Raw genomic sequence first — 23,484 nt, 5'->3', positions numbered from 1 at the left:
TTACAGAGGTTTTCCCTCCTCCAAACCATTTCTATAGCCAAGCAATTTTTTTTTCCATAAGCACTTTGATGTCCACAACATGATTTGTTTTTATTTTGACTTTTTTTGGTTATATTTTCTAGAAAGGTGTAGAAAATTCTCCATGTTATATGTCCCCCCTGGTCCAATAAGTGCTTTGAAATTCCTCATGCCTCATAAATTTGCAGCACTTTAGTCTCAGTTTTGTGCCACTTTTCACTAGCTTGTTTGTCTAGCACCGTGAGCCGATGACGTGAGACCACACAAAGTGTTAACGGATGCCGGTGGCCTTTGTTGACTGGGTTAACAGTGAACATGAACGCACGTCACTCTGCCAGCTTCTTTCGTGTTTGCTTTCTCCCTTATCACTATGGATCCTGATCTGAGACGAGGGTCAGCAAGCTGTTCTCTGGAAAGAGTCAGATGGTAAATGTTTAGGCTTTGGAGGCCCTCTGATCATGACTACTCATGGTAGCCACCATGGCTCAAACTAGCCCCAGACTGTCCACCAAGGAATGGGATGGGAAAGAGTTCTATTAAAAATGCAGAAGGAGGGAGAACATGAGCAAGGAAGTCAGGACCACAAGGGGTGCGTCCACCCACTGAGACGGTGGGACTCATCTAATGGGAGCTCACCAAGGCCAGCTGGACTGGGACTGATGGAGCATGTGATCAAACTGGACACTCTGAATGTGGCTGGCAATGAAGGTTGACTGAGAAGCCAAGGACAATGGCACTGGGTGTTGATTCTACTGCATGGACTGACTTTGTGGGAGCCTGGTTTGTTTGAATGCTCACCTTTATAGACCTGGATGGAGCAGGGAGGACTTTGGATTTCCCACGAGGCAGGGAACCCTGACTATTCTTAGGACTAGAGAGGAAAGGGGAGATGAGGAGGGGAAGGGAAAAGGGAGGAGGTGGAAATTTTTAATAAATAAATAAATTTTAAAAAATTTAAAAAATAAAAAAATAAAAATGCAGGTGGATCTCTATGAATTCGAGGCCAGAATGGTCTACACAGTTTTCCAGGACATCTAGGGCTGCTACACAGAGAAACCCTGACTTAAGAAACAAACCAAAACCAATAACAACAAAAAAAGCAAAAAAGCCAAAATAAAACAAAAACAAACAAACAAACAAACAAACAAACAAACCAAGTCCCCAACACACACATCTATAAAAACAGGTGGCTACAGCCTCTCATTTAAGAACTCAAGAACCATATAGTAGATTATCCTAAACATATTGTTTTGGTTTGGGTTTTATTTTCTTAGTAGGCCAGAAATCTCAGTACCAATGTGAGGGGACTCCTGTGGGAAGCCTGTAGTCCTGGCTTGAAGCTCTTGAAAATTGGAGATTTGTTTCAAAGACCTGCTTCTCTTTTCAGAAGAACCAAAAATAAAGGTTCCTTCTCCTAGGGCAAATGTTTTGTAATCATAGAAATTACTAATTCTGCTTCACTCTTAGAATAATTAAGGAGTAAAGAAAAGAGGAAGGTCTGAGTCAAGCCAAGTACTGCTTCCTTACATTTTCTATTCACGTCTAGAAGGAGACTCGTCTGTCACTTGGGACGTTTTGGTGGTCCCAGGGTAGGGTAAGCTTTCCTTGTGGGAGAGTACCACCTTTGCTCCAGTGCCAGGTGGGCAGTGCGAAGTTTTCAACGTTTTCAATCTCAGGAATAACACAGAAAAAGGCAGAATGCCCAAAAGAAACACAAATGCTCTGAGAACTTTTTGCATTAAGATATAAGTGCCAGGAATATGTTAGTAAGGTCATGCATACAGCTGTGTGTATCACATACACATGGATTAATCAAGCATAAGGCATAGAGAACAGGCTAAGATCTTTATTAGAGAAAATGTATTTTAGAAATCTAAATAAAACTCTGGTTGGACCCATATATGCGCCTGATGCTATGAAGTCATCTCGTTCAGCACCTGCACTCCGTAGCTCAATATTGCTGTCTAGTTCTCGGCACCGACTGTCGCATCTGGGGCCCGGTAGATGCAGTAATTGCTGAAGAATTGAAAGTTTCAGAAATACCTGATGAGATTTTATATAATGTTATAGTGTGTGTGTGAACAAAAAACATTGTAAGTGAAAGTATAAACAAATTTGAATTTTATTGATACCCAAATCCCGTGTTTTTTTTAAAACAATTGTTTATTTGTTATTATTTTTAAAGCAAGGTCTCTTGCAGCCCTGGCTGGCCTTGTGGACCTTAATCATCTGATCTTTCGCTTCCACTGAAATCCAGTGCTGGGATTTCAGGCATATAATAAACGCTAAATTTTTAAATTAGATTTATTCATTGTGCTTTATGTGTGAATATTGTGCCTCCATTTATGTCTGTGAACATAGATGCTTGGTGCCTGGGAAGGACAGAAGAGGACGTGTGATCCACTGTAACTGGTCCTGAAAGACCCTGTAGATGGTGGGAATCGAAACCAGGTCCTCTAAGAGGTTCTCTTCATCACTGAGTCATCTCTCCAGCACGAGGCTCTAAGTCTTAACATGCTGCCATGGAGTCTTAGATCTTTACTGAGACGGCTTGCTTAGCTTTTTTACAACAATGTTAGCTTTCCATTTCTGTGACTAAATACCCAATAAAATCAACTTAAAAAGTAGAAAGATTTATTTTGGCTAATGGCTTGAGAGATTTTAGGCAGCTGGCTATGCTTCTTTTATTTGCGGTGCCCAATGCATCATATCACAGAGATGTCTCACATCCTGGAAGAAGAAGCACCAGTGCTCGGAGCCCCACTCCAGCAACCCTTCCACCATGCCTCACCACCTAAAGGCTCCCTCCCTTTACCATAGTGCCTCACACTGGGCACCCGGACTTCAACATCTGAGCACTTCCAACCTTAAAACCACAACCAAATCTACCAAACCGGAATGGCCCTAATAGAATCTGTAGTGGTTCTTTGAAGAGTGTAAAATACTACATAAATTTGAGTTATTTTCAAACATGGATGCTGCTTCCCATCAGGATTCTGAAGTGAGCCGTCCACATTAACTCCGTCTATTTGTGGATGAGCATTTAGTCAATAACTATAAAACACATGGTCTGTTCTCAGCGGAAGGTTATGAGGATGTCGTATTGTCATGATGAGGAAAGTACTCTCCTGAGATAATTTAATCCACTCTCTCTACCGCCATGTCATTTTATATTGTGTTTTTGCACACTCGAAGATACATTTTTAAAGTCGTATTCCCACTCTTGGTACTTCTTCAGTGTTGTGATTGAATTGTTTGCCTTTCTAAGATGTAGGTAGAAAATAAAAGGAAGCAAGCCATGTTTCACAGTTCACACTACTAAAATGAAAACAATTACTAAATTACCAGTCACTTACTAATGAATACCACAACCTCTAGTAAACTGTCAGATTAAGAAGTAGTTAAATTTATTTTGGAAGTGTGTATTTTTAAGTTCCGATATTTTGGAACTCTTAAATTGAGCCATCAGACAAACTCAACCATCATTAGTCAGACTTAAGATGTGGTTTCAAAGGTCAAACTTCCATCAGAGCAGAGAATGCAAGGCCCATCTCTGGAGTGTTCTGAGTGCCTTTCCCTAGAAGAACTGATTGCTAGAGCTGCCAGGTTTCATGGGAACCGTGTTTGAGGAACAGCCGAGGTGAGCTGTGAATTTCAGACCTAGATCAATGACTGGACCTCTATGAAGTCAGGAAATAAAGTATCATTTTGAAACATCATTTCTTTGTCAATGAAATGAAGAGGCTAACTCACTTGATTTAATTCACTTGAAAAAGAAAAGATTCACTTTAATTAAACTACAAACAATGCCGATGCCTGCAGGTCTGTGTTCCAGACCCAGGGAGGACCGCGCTGCAAGCGGAACGTAAGCAGTCTTAGCAGCAGGCTGGAGCCGAGTTCAGCGAAAGTAATTTAATTAGTGTTGATCATGACTCCAGATGATGGTGATTTGATAAGGAATAATTTAGTACTTAACAGCCTTTTACATGCACCGACTCCATGTGGGAAGGTACAGCAAATTGCACGAAATGAATGTGCTGCTTTCTCTTGCGCCGGTGCCAATGATCTGGAAAAACCTCCTATTAGCAGACCGAAGCCTCGAGTCCTGTGATGAAATATTCCTAGCCAGCCTCTAGCTCAGCCCTCTCTACTGGGAGTCTCTACATCTCTCAGGCAAAGGTAAATTAAAAAAATTAGTGTACATGAAATCATAGGGGGGATCCCCAGTAGGCAGGGGGACAAGCAAAAGTGAAGAACTTAGGAGAAACCCCATGTTCCCGCGCAGAAAATTAAAGGCTTCAGTCTGGCTTTAAGTTTTGTTCCTCACCTGCAGAAATGAAAAGAAAACAAACAAATAAACAAACAAAAAACAAAACAAGCATAACCAACCAAACAAAAATTCCTGGACACCTTAGATCTCTCCCATTAGTCATTTGGCATATGGCTAGTAAAGACAAAATTAATTCCTGGTCCATAATGATTAACAGCTCCACATGCATAAAATTAAGCCATAAGAAGAGTTGGAGTCTAAGCCCTCCACTGCTAGAGCTGGAGAGCCGACCTACAATGAATTTCTCAAGTGCTGGATCTATTTGAACGCAGTGTGCCAAGGCTCACGTTGGAGTCAGCATTTGTCCAGTGATGATAACACCCTAGAAATTTTTGTAACATAAAATCATTACAGAGCCAGCTTGCTTACAAAAATGACTGGGAATGGGGCAGTAATTTGGTTGGACTGCAAAAACAAAAGGTCGTGTATTGTGTGACTTAAAGGCAGGTATGACTTCTCTTGATTTTCAGAAGCTACAGAGCCAGAGAGAGATGTTCTGAGAAATAAGAGAGAGGATCCACTCCACAGTTCTTCCCCAAATCCCTGTCACTTTCTTGTCAGCCTTTGACATTTCTTGGTTTGCAAAATCCTCAACTTGATCTCTGCCTTCACATGTTGTTCTCCCGAACCCATGTCTCTTGTCCGCATCTCCCCTTTGTGTGAAGATGTTACCCATGGAGTTACAAGTCACCTTAGAGACGTAATTTAGCGGAGCCTCCGAACAAAAACCCACACTAAACACGGAAACAAACCTTTCCCCTCTCAGTTAGCTTTGTTTTAGAAATTACAGGGCTTAACTCCATTGCTGTGAGAACATCTGTGTTTGTGGACCCAATGGAAGGTGCTTCGTTCCCTGCTATTTCAGAATGTTCTTTCCCTGCAGATGCCATACGTTACTGACTTACCTCCTCCAGTGACTATTTAAAGCATTTTTAGTTTTCTTTTCATGAATAAAGCTCCCACAAACATTCCTACATATGTATTTTGGGGGAACACATGTACTCCTTTCTCCTATACGCATATACACACATATGAAAATATATTAGTGTAATTACTAGATCATAAGGTATATTCATATTGAACCTTAGCAGGTAGTCACACCCTTCTCTGAGATACTTATACCAACCAATCTCCTTAGCAGCATGAATGGGAGTTCCCATTATTTTCTATATTTTAAAATTAGTATTGTCAACTTTCATAGTTTAGTTTTCTAATGAGTGTCTGGTGATAGTTTGTGATTTTATTGGCAATTTCCAGATGAGAAATATTTGATTATATTTTCATTTGTTTGTTACCACTCCATTTTTATGGCAAACCACTTGTCCAAGTCTTTTGTTCATTCCAGTTAGAGATTTGTATTGCTAGGCAACACTTCCTTTTATGTAAAAAAAAAAAAGCATTATTTGTCAGATCTTTCTGGTGTAAGCATCATGGAGCTGACGGCCTCTCCTTCGCTCTAATGTTACCTTTAAAAAGACAATTTTAATTTTAGTAAAACTTAATTTGTTAATTTTTTCTTTTGGGTTAAGTGTATTTTGTAAGCTGATTACTATTTTTTCATACCTTTTGTAGAAATATAATATCATAGGTCTTCACAAATTATTTTTCATGGTGATTAAATCTGAGTTCCCAGATCTTCACGTTATTTCTCTGAGGGCAAATTGGTTTAAGAACATGTAAAACCTAGGTTTTAATTCACAGTGTTAGAAATTGAGTGCCTACATTTTCTATCTGTGTTCAAAGAACTAGTAAATAATTAAAAAGTTTTGCCAGGGTTCCAATAAATATGTTGCAACATACATATTCGTTATTCTATGAATTAGTGAAATGGTGAACACACACATATCACCCATGTATACTAGATGAACATGTGAATACTTTTGTAATATTTTTCCCCGTGTATCAGAATTTTTATTGTGGACATTTAATAGTGAAATAATTCTAAAGAGAGTATAGTGAACCCTTGAGTGCTCATCAAACTTTGGAAAGTAGAGTTAAATTTATTAGTTGGTTTTATAGTCATAAAATAAAGACACTTAAGTGAATATACTTATGTAGATTTCTTATGGTGTTTATTTTATGACATAATCTATATTACATTAAGCACAAATGAATGCAGATGAACTGTAACCCTCCTTAAACATAGCTACACACTAAATGATATAAAAAAAGAGAGCATCATTTGATGGAGAGTAACTTTTATTGAGGATTTCATGCGATAAAGAACTTACATGTATCATATTTTAATCTTCATAGTTTTGGTAAATAAATAAGCAGGCACTTTAGTTTCTGTTGTAAAATAACGACCAATCTTAAATAGGTTGATTTTCATCTTTTCTGTACTATTATGCCTTTCCTTTGGACTTACACCTGGATGTTGTCACATGCCGTAAAATTCTTGATACTGAAGCATTGCTATTGAATAATACCTAAAGCTGTACTCCAGCCTTGACTAAAAGTTGCATTCCTCCCCTCCCCCATGTAGTCACTGAAAATCTTTATGACATGTTTTCAAAGCTTCCTTTCTGAAAACTGAGCTTCTAGAATTGTTAATATCAGCAAAGTGAATTACTCCTGATTTGATTTACTTTAAGCAGAGAAAAATTTCAGGCGTGCATTTTGTTACACACTACAAGCAGAAAAGGGGGTGGCAGAGCCCAGAAAACTCCCAGAATCCTTTCTGCCTCGTGGATTATCAAATTCTACTATTCTTACAAGCATAAGTTACTATGAAATGTTAATGATACTTTAAATAAGAGAAGTAAAAGAGACTAGTAGAATTAACTCCTAATGGAATTGAATCTTGACGGATACTTTTCTTCTGTTTTTAGTGGCTTTTCATGGACTGCCACTGAAGATCAAGAAAGAACCCCACAGCCCCTGTTCAGAACTCGGGTCTGCCTGCAGTCAAGAGCAACCTTTTAAATTCAGCTATGGAGAAAAGTGCCTGTACAGCATCAGGTAAGCAGCGGTGCTCTCAGGGAGAGCAGCGGTACTGTGCAGAACAGAAAGCAGAAAATGATCCAACAATCTCCAGCCAGCTTTATGGGTTACATCTTTATGATATAATAAGCTAATTAGGTAATGTATGCAGCAGAACTCTGAAGACCCATTTGCCATGCAATCACACACTTAGGATCATTTTAAAGTGATAATTCTCATCTCAATCACCAGTTGTTTTCCTACTGTATTGATGCATCTTGGGTTTGAAAAGAGGGTCTTATTTGGCACAAGCAGCTGTCGAAGGTTCCCATCAGAATGAATGCATTATTTACTTTAGGTAAAGAGTTTGTCAGAAAAAACTACAATATTTGGCAAGCAAAAGCAGTACATTAGTTATCTGATAGGCCTCACTGATGATCTATAAGATACATTCATGGACAATTGCAATAAAACTAGAATTTCATAAGGCCTAACCAAGGCAATTATCTATTAAAAAGCCAGTTGTTCCTGAAATGATAATAAAGGGTGGTGCATTCTAAGTACATTGTTCATTCGCTAGAAAATTTGATAACACATATGTTCATTAAAAACTCTTTGCAGTGAATTGCACGCTTTTACTCTTCATCTTGGCCTGTAATTGCATTTTAAAAAGTTGGCTCTGGCTATTGACTATTACTCTTGATTACAGTAGAAACTTAATTCTCAAAGGGAGGTGGTGTGAGAATGTTTGAAAAATGATTTCAAATATGTGCACTCCTTTATAAGGTGTGTCAGCGCAAACTCATAGTGCACTGGAATCCTGAGGAATCCTGTGTTGCTGCAAATATGTCTGTTACGTGCCCTCTTTTGCACCTGTGGGATCTAAGACTTGAGAAAATTAAATTGTACCATCTCATGGCAACTGACCAATGTTAGAGTCCTTTGTTCCTGTTTCTTCTTGAAATTTATTGTTTTATATCTTACTTTCTAAGAGGCTTATGGGAGCCTGAAACGAGGGGGCAGCTCAGTTGAACTACGAAGTTTTATAAAGCAGATCTATTGTAAAAGTGAACTATGCCCATATAATGAGTTCATATAAGACACTAATACATGTTTGAAAATTTGGTTGTGTTGTTTGTATTTTCATCATAAGGCATGTATTCCCATCACAGTTATTTTGACATTGTATGATTTCCAGTCACTGAACAGGTTAGATATAGGATTCTCTTTGCAGTTCAGCCCTGATCATCATGGTGACCATAAAAAACACTATTTGATGCAGTGTGTCTCTGACCCACAAATTAACAGTTGAGGAGTTAGTCAACAATTTGGAGAATTTATCTGGAAACAAACCTCTCTCTCAGTATATATGGTGTATACAAAACATTGTGGTACTTCCATCTCTGTCTAAATAAGATTTAATAAAACACCTTATGGGAGATAAAAGCAATATCTTAGGTTACGTAGTCATTTGTTTCTTTTTTTATGGGAAAGACTTGACCAAACTACTTTGAGAAGGAGTATGTTTTTGTTCAGAAATATCAATAAAAACACTCATAGAACTCAACACATATTAATTTCATGCATGTGTATAATATATTCGATTACCTCTATTTCCCTATTCCCTCCTTTCCAGTTCCTCTCGTTTCTTCTCCACAATTTCCATTCCCAGTGTTCTTTACATGAGTACGGATTGCTTTAAAGCTGGCCTAGATGAACATAGCACATGCCCCTGCCCTTCTGGAAAGGATATTTAAACTTGGATATAATTCTATTGTACTAATAGAGAAACTGGAAGTTATTATACATTAATGTGACTAGGAGTCTTCCTTTCAAATGCTACTAGTCTACCACTGGTACCACTGATGTGTGTGTGTGTGTGTGTGTGTGAGAGAGAGAGAGAGAGAGAGAGAGAGAGAGAGAGGGGTGGGGGTAAGGAGGAAGAGAGAGAGAGAGAGAGAGGAAGAGAGAGAGAGAGAGAGAGGTGCATATAAGATAGGATCTCATGGGGTAGCACTGGCTGGGGCGTTCACCACAGTCCGTAGATCTGGTTGGCTCACAGAGGACTGCCTGCTTCTGCTGTGGCTAAAGGCACGCACTGCCTTACTCAGCTCACATCAGTTTTTATATTTGAAGAGTAAATCTAGATACTTTGTATGGAAATATGTTTTTGTTGACGTTCAGAAAGTAAAATCTGATTTCAGTAAGATATTTTCTAGATTGGAAACAGTAGTTCAGTCACATTCCAGAAAGCCACACATTGGGAAGCAATTTAAGTTCATAATATAAAACAAACAGCTTACTTTTTTTTTTGCTTTTGTAATTGAGAGTGGAAGTTAGTCTAAGATAATAGGATTTTATTCTTAATAATTTTATTTTGCACTCATAATCAAAGAAAGTTTAAATATATCCAAGACATTTTAATTTGCCCCATTAATCCTTATTATCCCATGTGAGGAATTCAAGGCCAAACATCATTTATTTAATATAAAACATCTACAAAGGCAATAGCATTGCCAGAACATTCTACCACAAATAAAAGCAAATCCAATATGGTCTATCTTATTAAACTAATATTAGGACTTATTTTAAAAATAGTATAGAGGGAGAAGCATGATTAGGTGCTTAGTCATGTAGGAAGGATCTGCCCAGCTTACTGAAAGCTGTCTGGTGAGAATAGATGGAGGTGATGATGTCTCTCGGCCATAGGATTTTCCTTAATTTTCTTTGTACGAAAAATTTATGTTACAAATGTTCATGTCATTTATGATTTCATATTCTAATTTCTGTTTAATGGCATAGGGACTTTGAAGTTTATAAGTTATAGAATTAAAGCACAAAATCCAAAGTTTTTTGCTCCCTTATCACTTATGTCTAAGATACGTTTTCTTTCTGAGGACGGGCATCTTTAAAAATTACTCCAAAGCAACATGCACTTTCTCTTGTTCTCTGGGTAGTGCCTATGATCAGAAGCCACACGTGGGAATGAGGCCCTCCAATCCCCCGACACCATCCAGTACTCCAGTGTCTCCACTACATCATGCATCTCCAAATACAGCTCATACTCCGAAACCTGACAGGGCCTTTCCAGCTCACCTCCCTCCTTCTCAGTCCATACCAGACAGCACCTACCCCATGGACCACAGGTAAGCTGAAGATGCCATTTCAGACAAATCAAACCCAAACAAACCTCTACCAGTTATGGCTTTCGTGTAGGACATCACTCGTAGGTGTTTTGAAGATCACAGTGTTTTTAGACAAGCCTATTAATGTTGCACATCTATACAGAATAGTTCCAGTACGGCTTGCGTTGTCTGTCTAAAAATAATGCATGGAGATCATTTGCAAACATTTCTTATTTTAAACATTTAAAGGGGCTACTAAAATGGAAAATCAACCTGTAGACTGACATTTGAACATTTCTCCTTCACTTCTTAAATCGCTTCACTTCAGCTTTCCGTCCAACCATGCTTCTCCCTGAGCACATGTGTGCACTTGCTCCTCGCAAAGTTAGCAGGCTCATTTAGTAGGTGACTTATGAAATTAGATTCATTATCTTACACTGAATCATTTGGTCCTACAAAGTCTTATGGAGTATAACTTATTTTATTAATCTCTTCGCTTTCCTTTCCAATGACCAATATCAGCACACTCATGGCATGTGCTTCACCAGGACAGCTGGGAAATGCTTCTCACTTAGAAATGAACACAGGAAGAACAGGCGTGTGGCACGAGTGAGAAGGCTGTGGTAGAAAATCACTGACTGGTAGAGATGAAATCCACGTTATCAATACAGTACTGGGGTAACTACTGTCTTCATAAGTGATTTAGAACACAGGGTCCCAGTACCCAGCTAAGTTCCTATTCCTCCTTCTTCCCCCTACCCCCATGACCAGGGTTGTCCTGGAAAATCTTTAACAGTAGTCTCCACGGGAGAAAAAGACTTTATCTGAAGTGTGCACTGAGTTGATGACAAAATGCGGCCGCATGGGTGACTATCTCTACAAGAACCCTGAATCTGAACTGAGAAGAAATGCACATCACACTCCATTGTGCCGCGTGTGTAGCCTGCATTTGTCCAAGACCACAAGGAGGACGAGGAAATCATTAGGGGATTCAAAGAGCACGGTTTCTATTGCCTTTCTGTTTTCAATCTGCCTTTTAATTGAAAAGTTGTATAATTAAATTCTTAATATAGGATTACATAAACAATCAGACCCCCTGAAATGCCAAGCATTACACGCGAGCTACAACCATAGCTGGCGGAGAAATCTCACTGTGAAAATAGCTGGTCGAAAAGCCGCCTGGATAACAGAAGAAGCAGGTGTGCCACAGGCAGATCTGGATACATGAAGGCACACTTGACGTCACAGCCACAAATCCAGTCCCTCCTTGCTTTAAAGGAATAGGATGAAATCCTACTTTTCCCAGTGAAACTGAGTCATCTCTTCTACCTTTGCTCCCATCATCCAGTTCTGCCAAACTTTAGCCACCCATTGTTTTTCTCTTCTCACCCCAGAGACTTGAGGCTTATTTAGAGTAGAATGTTGCCTACTTCTGTGTGAACAGTTTTGAAAATACCGACGGAAAGAATGCCTATTGCAGGGTGGGCCATTAAACAGAAGCGCACTGCGCAGGACCAAAAGTCAGGGGCAATAAAACACAGTCGAGGTTGCTTTCTTTCACTTCTGCAGCCTTCCCCTAATATGTCACACACATACCCTCCCCCCTCTGCCCCAACCCGTAATTCAAATGAGCACTGGATTGTGGATTATGGTGTGTGTCTTCCGCGCAGGCGCAGGCTGGCTATTTCTAAGGCAAGATGACTGCTGAGTAAGTAGTGTGCTTGTTTTTAGATGACCTCAGTGGAGATGCTTTAGCCAAATCCATTTTGGTATCTCAACTTGAAGTCAAGTACTTGAGACTGAGAACAGCCGGCCCGGAACTACAGGAGGGAAGCTCGGGGTCTTTTCCCACTGCTCCCCGACTGAGTTTTGAGGATCGCACCAGCTGGCCAGTCCCAGGAAAATCTCTGAAACCTTATGTTTCTGATGAAGATTTCTTAGAGGGCTCTGGCCAACAAAAGCAGTCCCTTGGTTATAAATGGCAAATTTGCTGTGGGAACAGATCCCTCCCCCAGATAGCCACCCCCAGCACCGGCACCCCACCTCACTCTGGGAATGGTTTGAGGCCAGCTGGCCTGCGCTCCACTTCCTTCCCTCGGCCTCCCTGCACACCTCAGGCCAGCCCTTTGGCACTTTGTCTTGAACCCACTGTGCAAGAGACCTGTCTATTTTCCTCGGCGGGGTCCCAAATGCCTACCTTGATCCGTTTTACCCACTGTCCTCGGCCACCAAACTCTTTTGTCCATTTCTTTCCCTTTCCCATTGGTCAGTGGCTAACCAGAACGACACCGAAACCGTGCATCTTGCTGGGCAGCTTGTCACTGACACATAAGTGGCCTCCAGCAAGAAGAAGTACAAATCAGGTTGACTGGTAAAAAGCAAATGACTTGCTTCCTTACAAAGCTTTCGGCGCAGGCATTATTAGCTTCCTTTTAAGGCTTCACAAGTGAGCCAGCTTCTTATTTTATCTTCAAGTTACAATTTTCTGATTCACTCCTTGACAGTTCTTAATGATAATTTCTGTTTCTTTTTTTGGCTAATGAAATAAGCAAGAGAAGGGAAATGAATGCAGTGCCAGCCAGCCTAGCTGTTTCACAATATCGGAGTTTCTAAGTTTATTTTGTGCAGGTGGAAGTGGAATTTCCATGCTTTCTATGGAAGCCTACTGGTATACCTAGAGTTAAGCCCTGGCATGGAGTATGCTTCGAAATGCTAAAGCAATCGCTTTGCCATGCCTTGGTTTTTACCTTATTTTCATTTAACATTGCTGAAATTGAATGTTAATTTTCAAAATTAAAGTCTCAGGGATGTTTTAGTTGGGAGGGTTAATAGACTAATATTTGCCTATGGATATGTTTTATAGGTTATTTTTCAGTACTCCTGGAGCATATTTAGAGCACTTTTAAATCTTTAATTAGTCCACATCTTTGTGGTGGGTCAATGAAATTACAGATGAGATACACAGAGCAGAACAATTATGTGATTAGCCAATCGTTACCAAAAATGAAGGGGCCTGGGCCTCAGTTCTGCTCATGGCCTAGACTCTAAGCTTCCTGACACTCTCTCAGCCTGCTTGGCTGACCCTAGACCTGGGCTTCCTCTTTATAACAGTATCATCGTCTTCAGTGGCTGACTGTGTACATATGCTTAGTGTTTGATCAACTCAATAATTTGGAGCTCATGAAAGCAGGTGTGTGTCCTGTGGTGCTGTTTGAAATGACAGGGGTAGCCTTTAAAAAAAGAAACATAAGCCCCAGAATGCCAAAATTTATTACAAGAACATGTTGTTAAATGTAGACACTGCTGAAGAATTTAAGGGCATGCTGATTTTGAGAAGATTCGGTCTTCTCTTGCTCCTTGTGTTACTGGTAACTGTGGAAGGAAAACCAGTAAGTAGGTTTTGGTCTGGCTGCTGAGTAGTTTGGTGACAGACTCTAAAGAGGAAGAATGCCATTTGAGATCAGATCCTGCTGTTCCTGCTTTTTCTTGTATGTAAGTATTTGAGAACCTTTTTTCCAGAAGTTATGTAAATGATCCAATTAGCTTAAAATTGGTCATTTTAGCTGTTAGGGCTCATATTTATTCAAAACAGTTCATTGTTCTACAGCTACTGGCAGTACACCTTTAATTGCATCATCTGCTGAAGTGTTTGCAATGGATGGATTAAAAGGGGAGCACACGTCATCATGCAATTTAAAAATCATAGCACTACTGTTCTAAGAAGGGGAATTCTCAGGTTCATTAGATCTGTGCACATTGGGCTGGTTGGTATTAAACTACTGCAGTTAGGCATCATATCCGTCCTTTAAAGCAGTTTTTGTGTTACCATCTCATCTGAAACACTCCTCTCTTCTCCAGGTTTCGTCGCCAGCTTTCTGAACCCTGTAATTCTTTTCCTCCTCTGCCGACATTGCCAAGGGAAGGGCGTCCTATGTACCAACGCCAGATGTCTGAGCCAAACATCCCCTTCCCACCACAAGGCTTTAAGCAGGAGTACCACGACCCAGTCTATGAACACAACACCATGGTTGGAGGTGCAGCCAGCCAAAGCTTCCCCCCTCCTTTGATGATCAAACAGGAACCCAGAGATTTTGCATATGATTCAGGTAGGCCTATCCTCAGATGGAACTATATGTAAATCATCTTTTCTCCTCCCTTGTTGATTTGATTAGTGTCGTCAGACTGGGCGGCTTCTGGCCATTGATTTGTAAGTGGCATCTTTCTGATTTTTATCCCATATGGTTATCAAATGACTTAGTCATGTGACGGTGGTCAAAGTCGTGTCTGAAAATGAATCCAGTTCAAAGAGAGTGCAATGTATAAAATGATACATATTCAACCTAGAGCAGCAAATTGTAATTTCCTTCTTGGTCCTGTGTTTTTCTTTTTTCTTTTCTATGTTAATGTCATTTAGAAACAATGCTTACAAAGTAAGAGTCTTTTGTGGTAAGCATTTATACTTGGTAACTTAAAAAAAAATTGTTGGGGTCAATACTTCAGTAGCCCTAAAGTAAGAATTCTTACCTAGAAAGGGAACATTTCAGAAAAGCAGATTTAAGCTTCTTTCATAGGGTTTATCTGTGTCTCAGAGAGCTAGAAAATTCTACATATCATTTTTTAGAGAAAAGGGGTCATCCTGAAGTTAAAAGAAGCTTAAAATTGATATTAAATATTACTCCCAATTTTGATCAACATTTAATTTTGAAGCTCAAACACCTAACTCATCTTTATTGAGTTTTTCCTGCTATCCATCTCTGAAATTAGGACATAAGCTTTTTACATTTCTAGGCATTTTGAAAAGATGTGTGAAGTAAAGGGTAATTTTTATATGGAGGATACCACACACCTGTAAATGTTTACTACTAACATTATTGTAGCTGTTAGATGTGGAGATACTTGAGTACGCTACGATTTTCTTCCACCTGGATGCAAGGGTACGAACATCCTTTATGAAGGAACTATTGCACCCCTGCTAATAACTCCTCAGTTCTGCTCAGGGGGACAGAAAACTGCTTCCAGGTTTTAAGTTGAATAGATATGAATGTCCCTCAGAGTGTAACACAAGGCAGCCCTGTGACTTAGAGGCTCCCCCTCAGCCTCTATCCTCAAAGGACAGGAAGACAAAGGGCGAGGGCACAGGCCACTCTAAAGCATGCTCAACATCTTGAAAACACAGTAATTCCCAACAACACTGAGTTGCCTGTTCAACTGACCCTCCTAGGTCTTGAGTAGATTCATCCCAGGCTTGGTTTCTTGAGGGCAGAGCATCTGTTTGGGACCCCACCTAGGTATGGAGGGTCTCCCAGGGTTAGATGGTTAAGAGGGCATAGGATCAGAATGAGAAGGTTCCTTAAGTCTGTATGTCAGGCCTTCTAGGTCTGGGAAACATTAGGTTAAGGGATAGGAAGGTGGGTGGGCTAGTCTCGGTAGAAACATTGGCTCCATTCTATTCCAGAACTAAGAGGTTTTATTGATATTATTGATAAATTTGATCTGGACTTTTGAATTGCTTTCTAGATATGTTTTCAAAGAAGAGAAAAGAATAGATACCTATTTCATATGGTTTACAATTTTAAAAAATAGCCAGTTGAGTGAGAGCGGGCATCTTGGAAACTTGAAATTCTTCCTAGTGATTTTTAGAGACGTTCCACATCTGCCATTGGCTCTCCATAATTAAATACTTTGCAGGCCAATGGACTTTACTGTAGGTAGGGAACGTTTTCTGTCCATGAATATCAGTTCTCTTGACTGCTGTTAAACTTTTCTCTAACTGTATTTTCATTTGCTGCAGTACAGTTGAATTCATCACTGAATTAAAAAAAAAAGTACAGATGGAAATTATATAAATTAGCTCAAATAGCCAATCAATGAGACTTGTGCAATATGTTGAAAATTTTGTGTTTTTGCTGTGTGTTTTTAAATCTATAGTGCCCAAAATGAGAATCATCAATCCTTCTGTGATTTGTTCCACATGTGTCTCCTTATGTTTATATTGCAAACACATGTATGCGGAGGGTGGAATTGATCATTTACACTATATGAACCAGGCAGGAAGAGATTTAAGGATTCTAATAAAGCTAAACTTTAATGGGTGGGTCTGTAAGAGATAGCAGCATGACCTGTGGGTCAAATACAGTGTGGATGTTAGTTGGCCACTGTGTGTGCCTCACAAGCACAATGTTTGCCCCACATAAATTCCACATAAGTTCCTGCATCCTGTCATAACTGTGGGTGTCTCTCCTCGGTGTGCCTTGTATCTCGCAGTTGGCTTGTAAGGTGCTACTTAACTTCTGAGAAGCCATTAATTTTATTCTACCCCCAGTTACATTTTAAATCAACACAGTTATACAACACTTCTTAATTCTAATTTCAGTTTTGCCTGTAAGGTTCAGCTTTATTTGAGTAGTTACACAATAAAGCTTGGACTGTTGAGTGTAATTTAAAAGAAAGCACTTTGGGATATGATTTAGAAGAAAATCACTAATTTGTTGGTGTTAAAGTGCATTTTGCTGGTATGAAGTTGATCCGTTGCCTATCTCGTATGTTGCAACCAACAGGGGTGATCTCTGGCTATTCTGTTTGTTGTCATTAGCTCATTCATCTTTCCCAAGAGCACATTAAACAACCCTTTAGGAACTCTAATGTATTTATCATTGAATCACCACTCTCTCTTTTTCCTATTGGGGTTGAACCAGTAGCACACCAGAAAACACATCACATGTGATTTCCAAAAAACACAAGCAGCGAGGTTTTCTCAGCAAGTAAACTAGAATTTGTGACAGAAAGTTACCCCTTCAGAGGGATTCTAGGGTATTTTATTGGTTAATTCAATGTACTATAAATGTTGTGACAATAAAAGATGTCTTCAAAGAGAAAAGACAGCATGATTGTGCTCTAATAAAACCTGACATTAATTATGACATGGGAAATGGAAGGTCTATTAGTTATAATTATAATTACAGGAATGCAATTTCAACTGCCGAATATTTAAGATAAAAATTCAAAATATTATGTTATTAGAGGAGAAATCTTTATTCAAGGGATGAGAGGGGGGAAAATCTTGGATCAAAGACAGAGAAGAGGAAAGAACTAGCTGTTCAAGGAGCCAGTTTGTTAGGCTCCCATGGTACTGTGTTGGAAAGCTAACACAATCTTGAGTCCGTCAATTTGTTCCTGTTCACTAGCCAGTTAGTGCTGTGTACAGCACCACACAGGTTTTTGTTCATTAGTCAGTTGCCTTCTAAAATTCAGTGTATGTGCAGCACTCATTAGCCAAGTGACCACTCATAGCTAGGATGTGTGGAGTGCCCTGTCTGGAGTCAGTAAAGTATTTACTCTAGGCAGCATCCCACTGTATGAGCTCCTTTGCCCAGGTTTAACTCCCCATATCACCTTAGAATGCCAATGGTACAGGTATTTTATTATTCACAATTTATTTATATTTTTGTGACAGTTTTGCTATGTAACTCCAGTTGGCTTGTTTCTCACTGTGTTGACAAAGTAAACCTTGGATTTTTCAGAAACTTTTCTACTCAGCCTCTGGACTTGCTACTAGTGGTGCATAACCGCCATCCTTAGATATATAGCAGATGCATACAGATATACATCTACTTATGTATACAACCTCTGCAGAAGCATTGGTTCCATCTTAAACCAGGGCATATATAAGAATTTTATTTGTAGTTCTTAGCTTACTGCTCAACCCATGGTCTTTCATTGTTTTTGTTTAGAATAAAGGGGAGTGTGCCACAGATTTTATAATTTTCTTCCTTCTGGATTAAGAATGTCTGTGCAGCTGAAGGCTCTCTCTGAAATCCAGGGGCTCGAATAGCATCAACTGCTTTCAGCTTTTGACGATGAGCTTCCCTAATTTAGGGAAGAGTGTAGCTCACATGGGCCCGTGGTCAAATTTTACTCCAAGTTTAGGTGCTCACTGCTTTGAGGGAACAAATTGTCAGGCCTCAAACCCTGTAAAAGATTAGGTTGTACTCTTTTTGTTCCTTTTTATTTCTAGCAAATTTATTTCAAACTTCCTGTTTCCTTGTGAGACAGGCCCTCACAGTGTAGCTCTACCTTGTTTGGAGTTTACTATGTGGAACTAGCAGTCAGGGAATTTACAGATATCTCTGTTCAGATTGCTGTGATTAAAGGTACATGCCACCTTGCCTATCTCCTCAAACATTTTTACAAACTGAGCTTCTCAGTGGCTGGAGAGATGGCTCAGCTGTTCAGAGTGCTCTTGCAGAGAACCTGACTTTGATTCCCAGCACCTACGTGGCAGCTCACAGTTGTCTGTAGCTCCACTTCTAGGGGACCTAAGGTTGGTGGCTTGAGCTCTGTTGTTGCCAGGTGTACATGTGGTGAGTGTGTAAACATGGAGGCAAATCCTCCTACACGTGAAATACAAACAAATTTTGAAGAAAAATAACGGAGTTTATCAAAGAGGTAGTTCTTCATAAAGTTTTTCTGGCAAAAGCTCAATAATAATTAGAAGAAAGAGAAGCCCACTAGCTACAAGTCCATTGTATGAGATGGGTTCTCTTACCAGACTTCACACTTTGATTTGAATATCCTGATGTGCGACGCATACCCTTAAAGCAGAGCAGAAGACTCGTAACTTCCGTCAGCTGTGTTCACTTTACATGCGGAAGCTTGTGAGGTACTGTGGTACCTAAAACAGATGCAAGTACACTTTTAGCGGAATTGCACGTCCCCCTTTTCAGTCTTCATTGCAAACTATTCTTCAGTCCTTCCATTTTTCACCTATACAACCTCTCTCATTTTCCACCTGTATTTTTTTTATCACCTTAGAAAAACATAAAGACTTAGATTTTTCTGTCATTAGCTAGTAGAAAAATATGGTATGTAGGCAGAGAAATAGGAAAATAAATACTTCCAAAATATTTACCTCATGTTAAATATGTTAAAACTAAAGTATGTTTTAACTTTCTACTGTCAGAGGTGATGGATATGTCTACTATTCCCATGGGCCTTGGTAAACAGAGTTCTGAGTCCTCTTCAGTTTCAGAAGTGTGTCTAGTGGAATATTCCAATATTATAAGTATTGTTCTGTGTTTTTTTGTGTTGGAGGACCATCATTCTAAACATCTAGATCAGTGGTCCTCAACTTTCCTAATGCTATGACCTTTAATACAGTTCCTCATGGTGTGGTGACCCCCCAATCATAAAATTATTTTTCGTTGCTAGTTCAAAACATAACAGTTTTATTTTTACTGTTCTGAATTGTAATGTAGATATCTGTGTTTCCTGCTGGTCTTAGGTGTTAACTCCCTAAGGGATCAAGACCCACAGGTTGATAACACTGATCTAGATGTCTGGAAGTGAAATTGAGTCCTAACTCTGCTGGAGTGCGCATAACTTGGGCTTCCATTTGCAGGGTTTAGAACAGGGTTTTAAATTGAAGATGAAGTCATTGGGAAAGGCAGTAAGAACAATGCCCCCCCCCTTTAATCACATTTGTGTAAAAGTACAGAGGTCTTAGTATTTTTATATGATTTTTCAGAAACTTAATCCACTGATATTTAAAAGAAACAATAAAACATTTAAAAGAAATAATAAAATTAAGAAAGCTAAAACCACTCTTAGTGCATCTGCAGATAATGACTTCCGCTACTGCTACCTCACCTTCAACAATATCCCTGAGCTTTCATTACCGACAGCGAGCCTGACACACACATCTTAAGAGCAGGAGGATTTAGTTTGGACCATTCGAGATCTCAATCCATAGTCCATGGCAGTGTTGGCTCTTGGTGTACAGCAAAAACAGAGCATTCTTGAAGTGGGGACCTATGGGAGAGGAGGAAGAGGAGGCTATGCTTACCTGTACAACCAGAGATAGGGACAGGGAAGGAGACCAAATAGAACCTTTGAAGTTTCCTCTCTGTGGACTGGTTTCCCCCATCTCCCAAACAGCACTAACAGTGGGAGACAAGTCTTGAGTTCTGGGGCCCATAGGGAAGATGCATACTCCAACCATCCTTACAAAACAACTCATTATTTGCTTGCAGCAGAAGACATACATCCGAGCAAAGTTAGCTTCAAAGATACCATCTCATGAATTCTCAACAATTGGGTATGTTCAGGAAGAAAAAAATATTGTCCAGGAAATACAACAAATGCAATGATAAAAAAAGTTATTGAAATTCTAGTAGAGTCAGGTAAAACACAGGACATAGCAAGCAAAAGTTTTTGGCATCTTTTGGAATATTCTAAGACATCATAAAATCTCAGCCTTCATTATTCTCAAAATGCAAGAGATGTGTAATTTCTATTTGGTAAATATTTTTATACCACCAGCAATTCAGTGATTTCATACTGATAAAACCAATTTTTTTTGTTTTTCCTTATCTTAAGAATGTATTCAGAAGTGGGCTCTATTTAGATAGTGAAGTGGACAAAGAGGTGGGATACATTTTTCTGCTTGAAATCCCTAAGGCAGCTGTGAGAGTCACCACATCCTTCCTAACATACACCTTCTCTGCTCACCCACACAATTATTTCAGTTCATCTCCTTGTCTGTAGAATAGAACACCTAAAATATGAAAAGCCACCATATCTAGACCTGTTGAACTCTTCAAAGAAAATTGTAGAGCATCCTTCATTGATGATGAAATTATACTTTTTAATACATTTAGAAAGAAAATATACATAAAATATGTTTAATATGTTTAACTTCCATAGCAGTGTAACTTAAGAGTAGTACAGCGTTATAATTTGCCTATCTTTGTGGTCATGTGACTGAGAAGGCCCTGCAGTCAACTACCACTGCCCAACCGTGGAAATGACCAGACTTCAGGTTTTGAATTACAGCTTCTACTGAATGCATACAGATCTTGTGCTATCACAAAGGTAAAGTTATGTAGGAGGCTATCTGTATTTCAATACCAGAACAGAATCTAAATCACCAATCAATGAGTAATATTTTAATATCCATCCTCAAATTGTTGCTAGGCTATATTCCATGGGCTGTTCTAGTCGGGTTTCAAATGTATTGAGTCATAGAGGTTATATGACACATTAAATTCTTAAAAATATGAGATAATGTTGGCACTGGTGGCACATGCCTTTAATTCTAGCACTCTGGAGGGAAAGACAAGCACAACTTTATGTGTTTGAGGCCAGCTTGGTCTATAAAGGAAACCTCAGGCCAACCATGGATACATAGTGCGATCCTGTCTTTTAAACAAACACCACATAAAATGGTGTATATTTATCTGTTAGTGGTGCCTTATATGGCGGGTTACCACTCCTCTTCCCATATGACTTCTTCAATTATTTAAATTTGGAGCATTCAAGATAAGGCTGTAATGTTTCCTAGCATTGATTTGCTGATGCTGGAGGTTGTTATTTAAATGCTGAACTGCCATATGCCACAGCGGAAACAGATTTAAAACACCCTGCGCTTTCTCTTCTGACTTTGTCCTCTACCCTCCCTGGGCATGCCATGCTTCCCCAGCTAACTGCCCAGGTGTGAACTCGGGGCCTGTTGATTGCAGCTATGTTCGCACGTGGCCTCAAGTCACCAGAAGATAGATATGCTTTCTTCCCTCAACAGGGAAAGCCCAAGTTACAGCTTGCAGATAAAAACCATGTAACACTGTTTGGGTTAGCACTGGCCCTTTCCACTTCATCCCTGTGATTGCTTAGATTAGATAATTTTGAACATTGCCATTTTTGGTAATTTCTGTTACAACTATGATTATGGTTCTATGAACTCTGGCTTTTTGTACCTGCGATGTAACACTCCCACAGGCTGAGCCCTGGCCCTGTTCCATATGAAATATTCTTACTTAAGGCCACATTTTATTTCATATAAGGATGTGGCTTGTTTTTCCCTCTTTCCTAACTTTTAACACTGTTGCTTGAAGAAATGCAAGTTGAGAATCACTTGGGAATTTTAAAGAATGAGCTATTGATTCTGAGGGAGACGCTAACCTCCTATCTGTTTCTCTAGCATCCAAAGATAATTTTCTCTCACTCAACCAGGGATTTGTGGACAAGCAGGATGATGTTTTAGGTACTTCAACTGTGAAAACTGTCAGTGGTATTTATCTAATTGATCTCATTATTATAATTGTTGTCATGGGTCAGCCTCACAATTTGACTGCTTTTAATTGTCTACCTTCCTTATGTGGGTTTCTGGTTAAAATAACAATTCTACCAAGCCAGGATACTGCTTTATGCTATCAGTTTTTCTAAGAAATGCTTCAGTATTCTCTAAATCTACAGTTACTGTAAGTGGCCTTGGCGAGTGATTTGATTTGAGAATTGAGACTACAGTCTGGATTTACTCTTTAAGCATTAACACAGGTCAAATGGACAGGGACTGCATTTTAAGTCAGTAATGGAAGGCTGAAGGCTGTCTTAAACCAATCATATCAGTTTTGCCCATGACTGATTGATCTCTAGGGGCAGAGCCTTGTAAGCATTTCTCTTCCATGAATGGACTCCATAGAGCCTGGAGTTTCATTCATAAAATGGAGACTGAAAGGAAACACACACACATGCACAAGCACACACACACAGCCTGGCTCTCTGGAATGTCATTTATAAAGAGCTGGAGGGTGTAGTGTTCCATCAGTTGCTGCTTTTGCCAGTTGACTGGAAGTAATGATTAATGCTCATTGGTCCTGCCTGTGTGTAACCGGACACTACTTATGGCCTTCCAGAGTCCCTAATGTATGGTGAACGAGAAGACAACATTCTCAAATCAGAAACATAAACAGGAACTGGTGGGTCTGAATTCCATTCAAATATGTCATCTCAGCCCGACTGTGTTTGTCTAACTTGGATTTTACAGGCAGGAAAGGGGGAAGGGAAGGGATAATGTGCTTGTTAGTTGAACTAGCTTGGAAAAGGGGGTGGAGTACACTTTCATAGTGTGTAATTTATGGTTTCTTTTCAAACAAAACAACCAGGACACAGGCTTTGAGTTGCTTACCCCAAGTGGGTGAAATGGGCATGTAACTGTTCTTATAAGTGGAGCTGAGATTTGAAATTAAGTGAAACACTTTAAAGACCACTGACTTCGTCTCTCTGTGTCTAGCAAAGATGAACAAAAGAGGCAAA

The 23,484-nt window shown here is 39.5% G+C and overlaps 1 protein-coding gene across 9 annotated transcripts in view; it reads left to right on the top strand.

The window, feature by feature from the left end:
* Positions 1 to 23,484, top strand: part of Etv1 (ETS variant transcription factor 1) — a 92,980-nt gene that overhangs the window by 41,662 nt on the left and 27,834 nt on the right. For 7 of the 9 annotated variants that reach the window (XM_048415681.3, XM_048415680.3, XM_048415682.3 and 4 more), the window contains 3 exons: positions 7,180 to 7,309; positions 10,228 to 10,416; positions 14,254 to 14,501. In XM_048415681.3, the coding sequence (XP_048271638.3) occupies positions 7,180 to 7,309; positions 10,228 to 10,416; positions 14,254 to 14,501 (567 nt within the window). The remainder of the gene's footprint in view (positions 1 to 7,179; positions 7,310 to 10,227; positions 10,417 to 14,253; positions 14,502 to 23,484) is intronic. The other 2 variants (XM_085697729.2, XM_048415685.3) reach the window with 1 other exon arrangement.

The sequence above is a fragment of the Myodes glareolus genome, chromosome 11 (assembly GCF_982192425.1).
Source record: "Myodes glareolus chromosome 11, mMyoGla1.1, whole genome shotgun sequence".
Taxonomy (NCBI): Eukaryota; Metazoa; Chordata; class Mammalia; order Rodentia; family Cricetidae; genus Myodes; species Myodes glareolus.
This window is presented reverse-complemented; position numbering and strand designations above follow the sequence as displayed.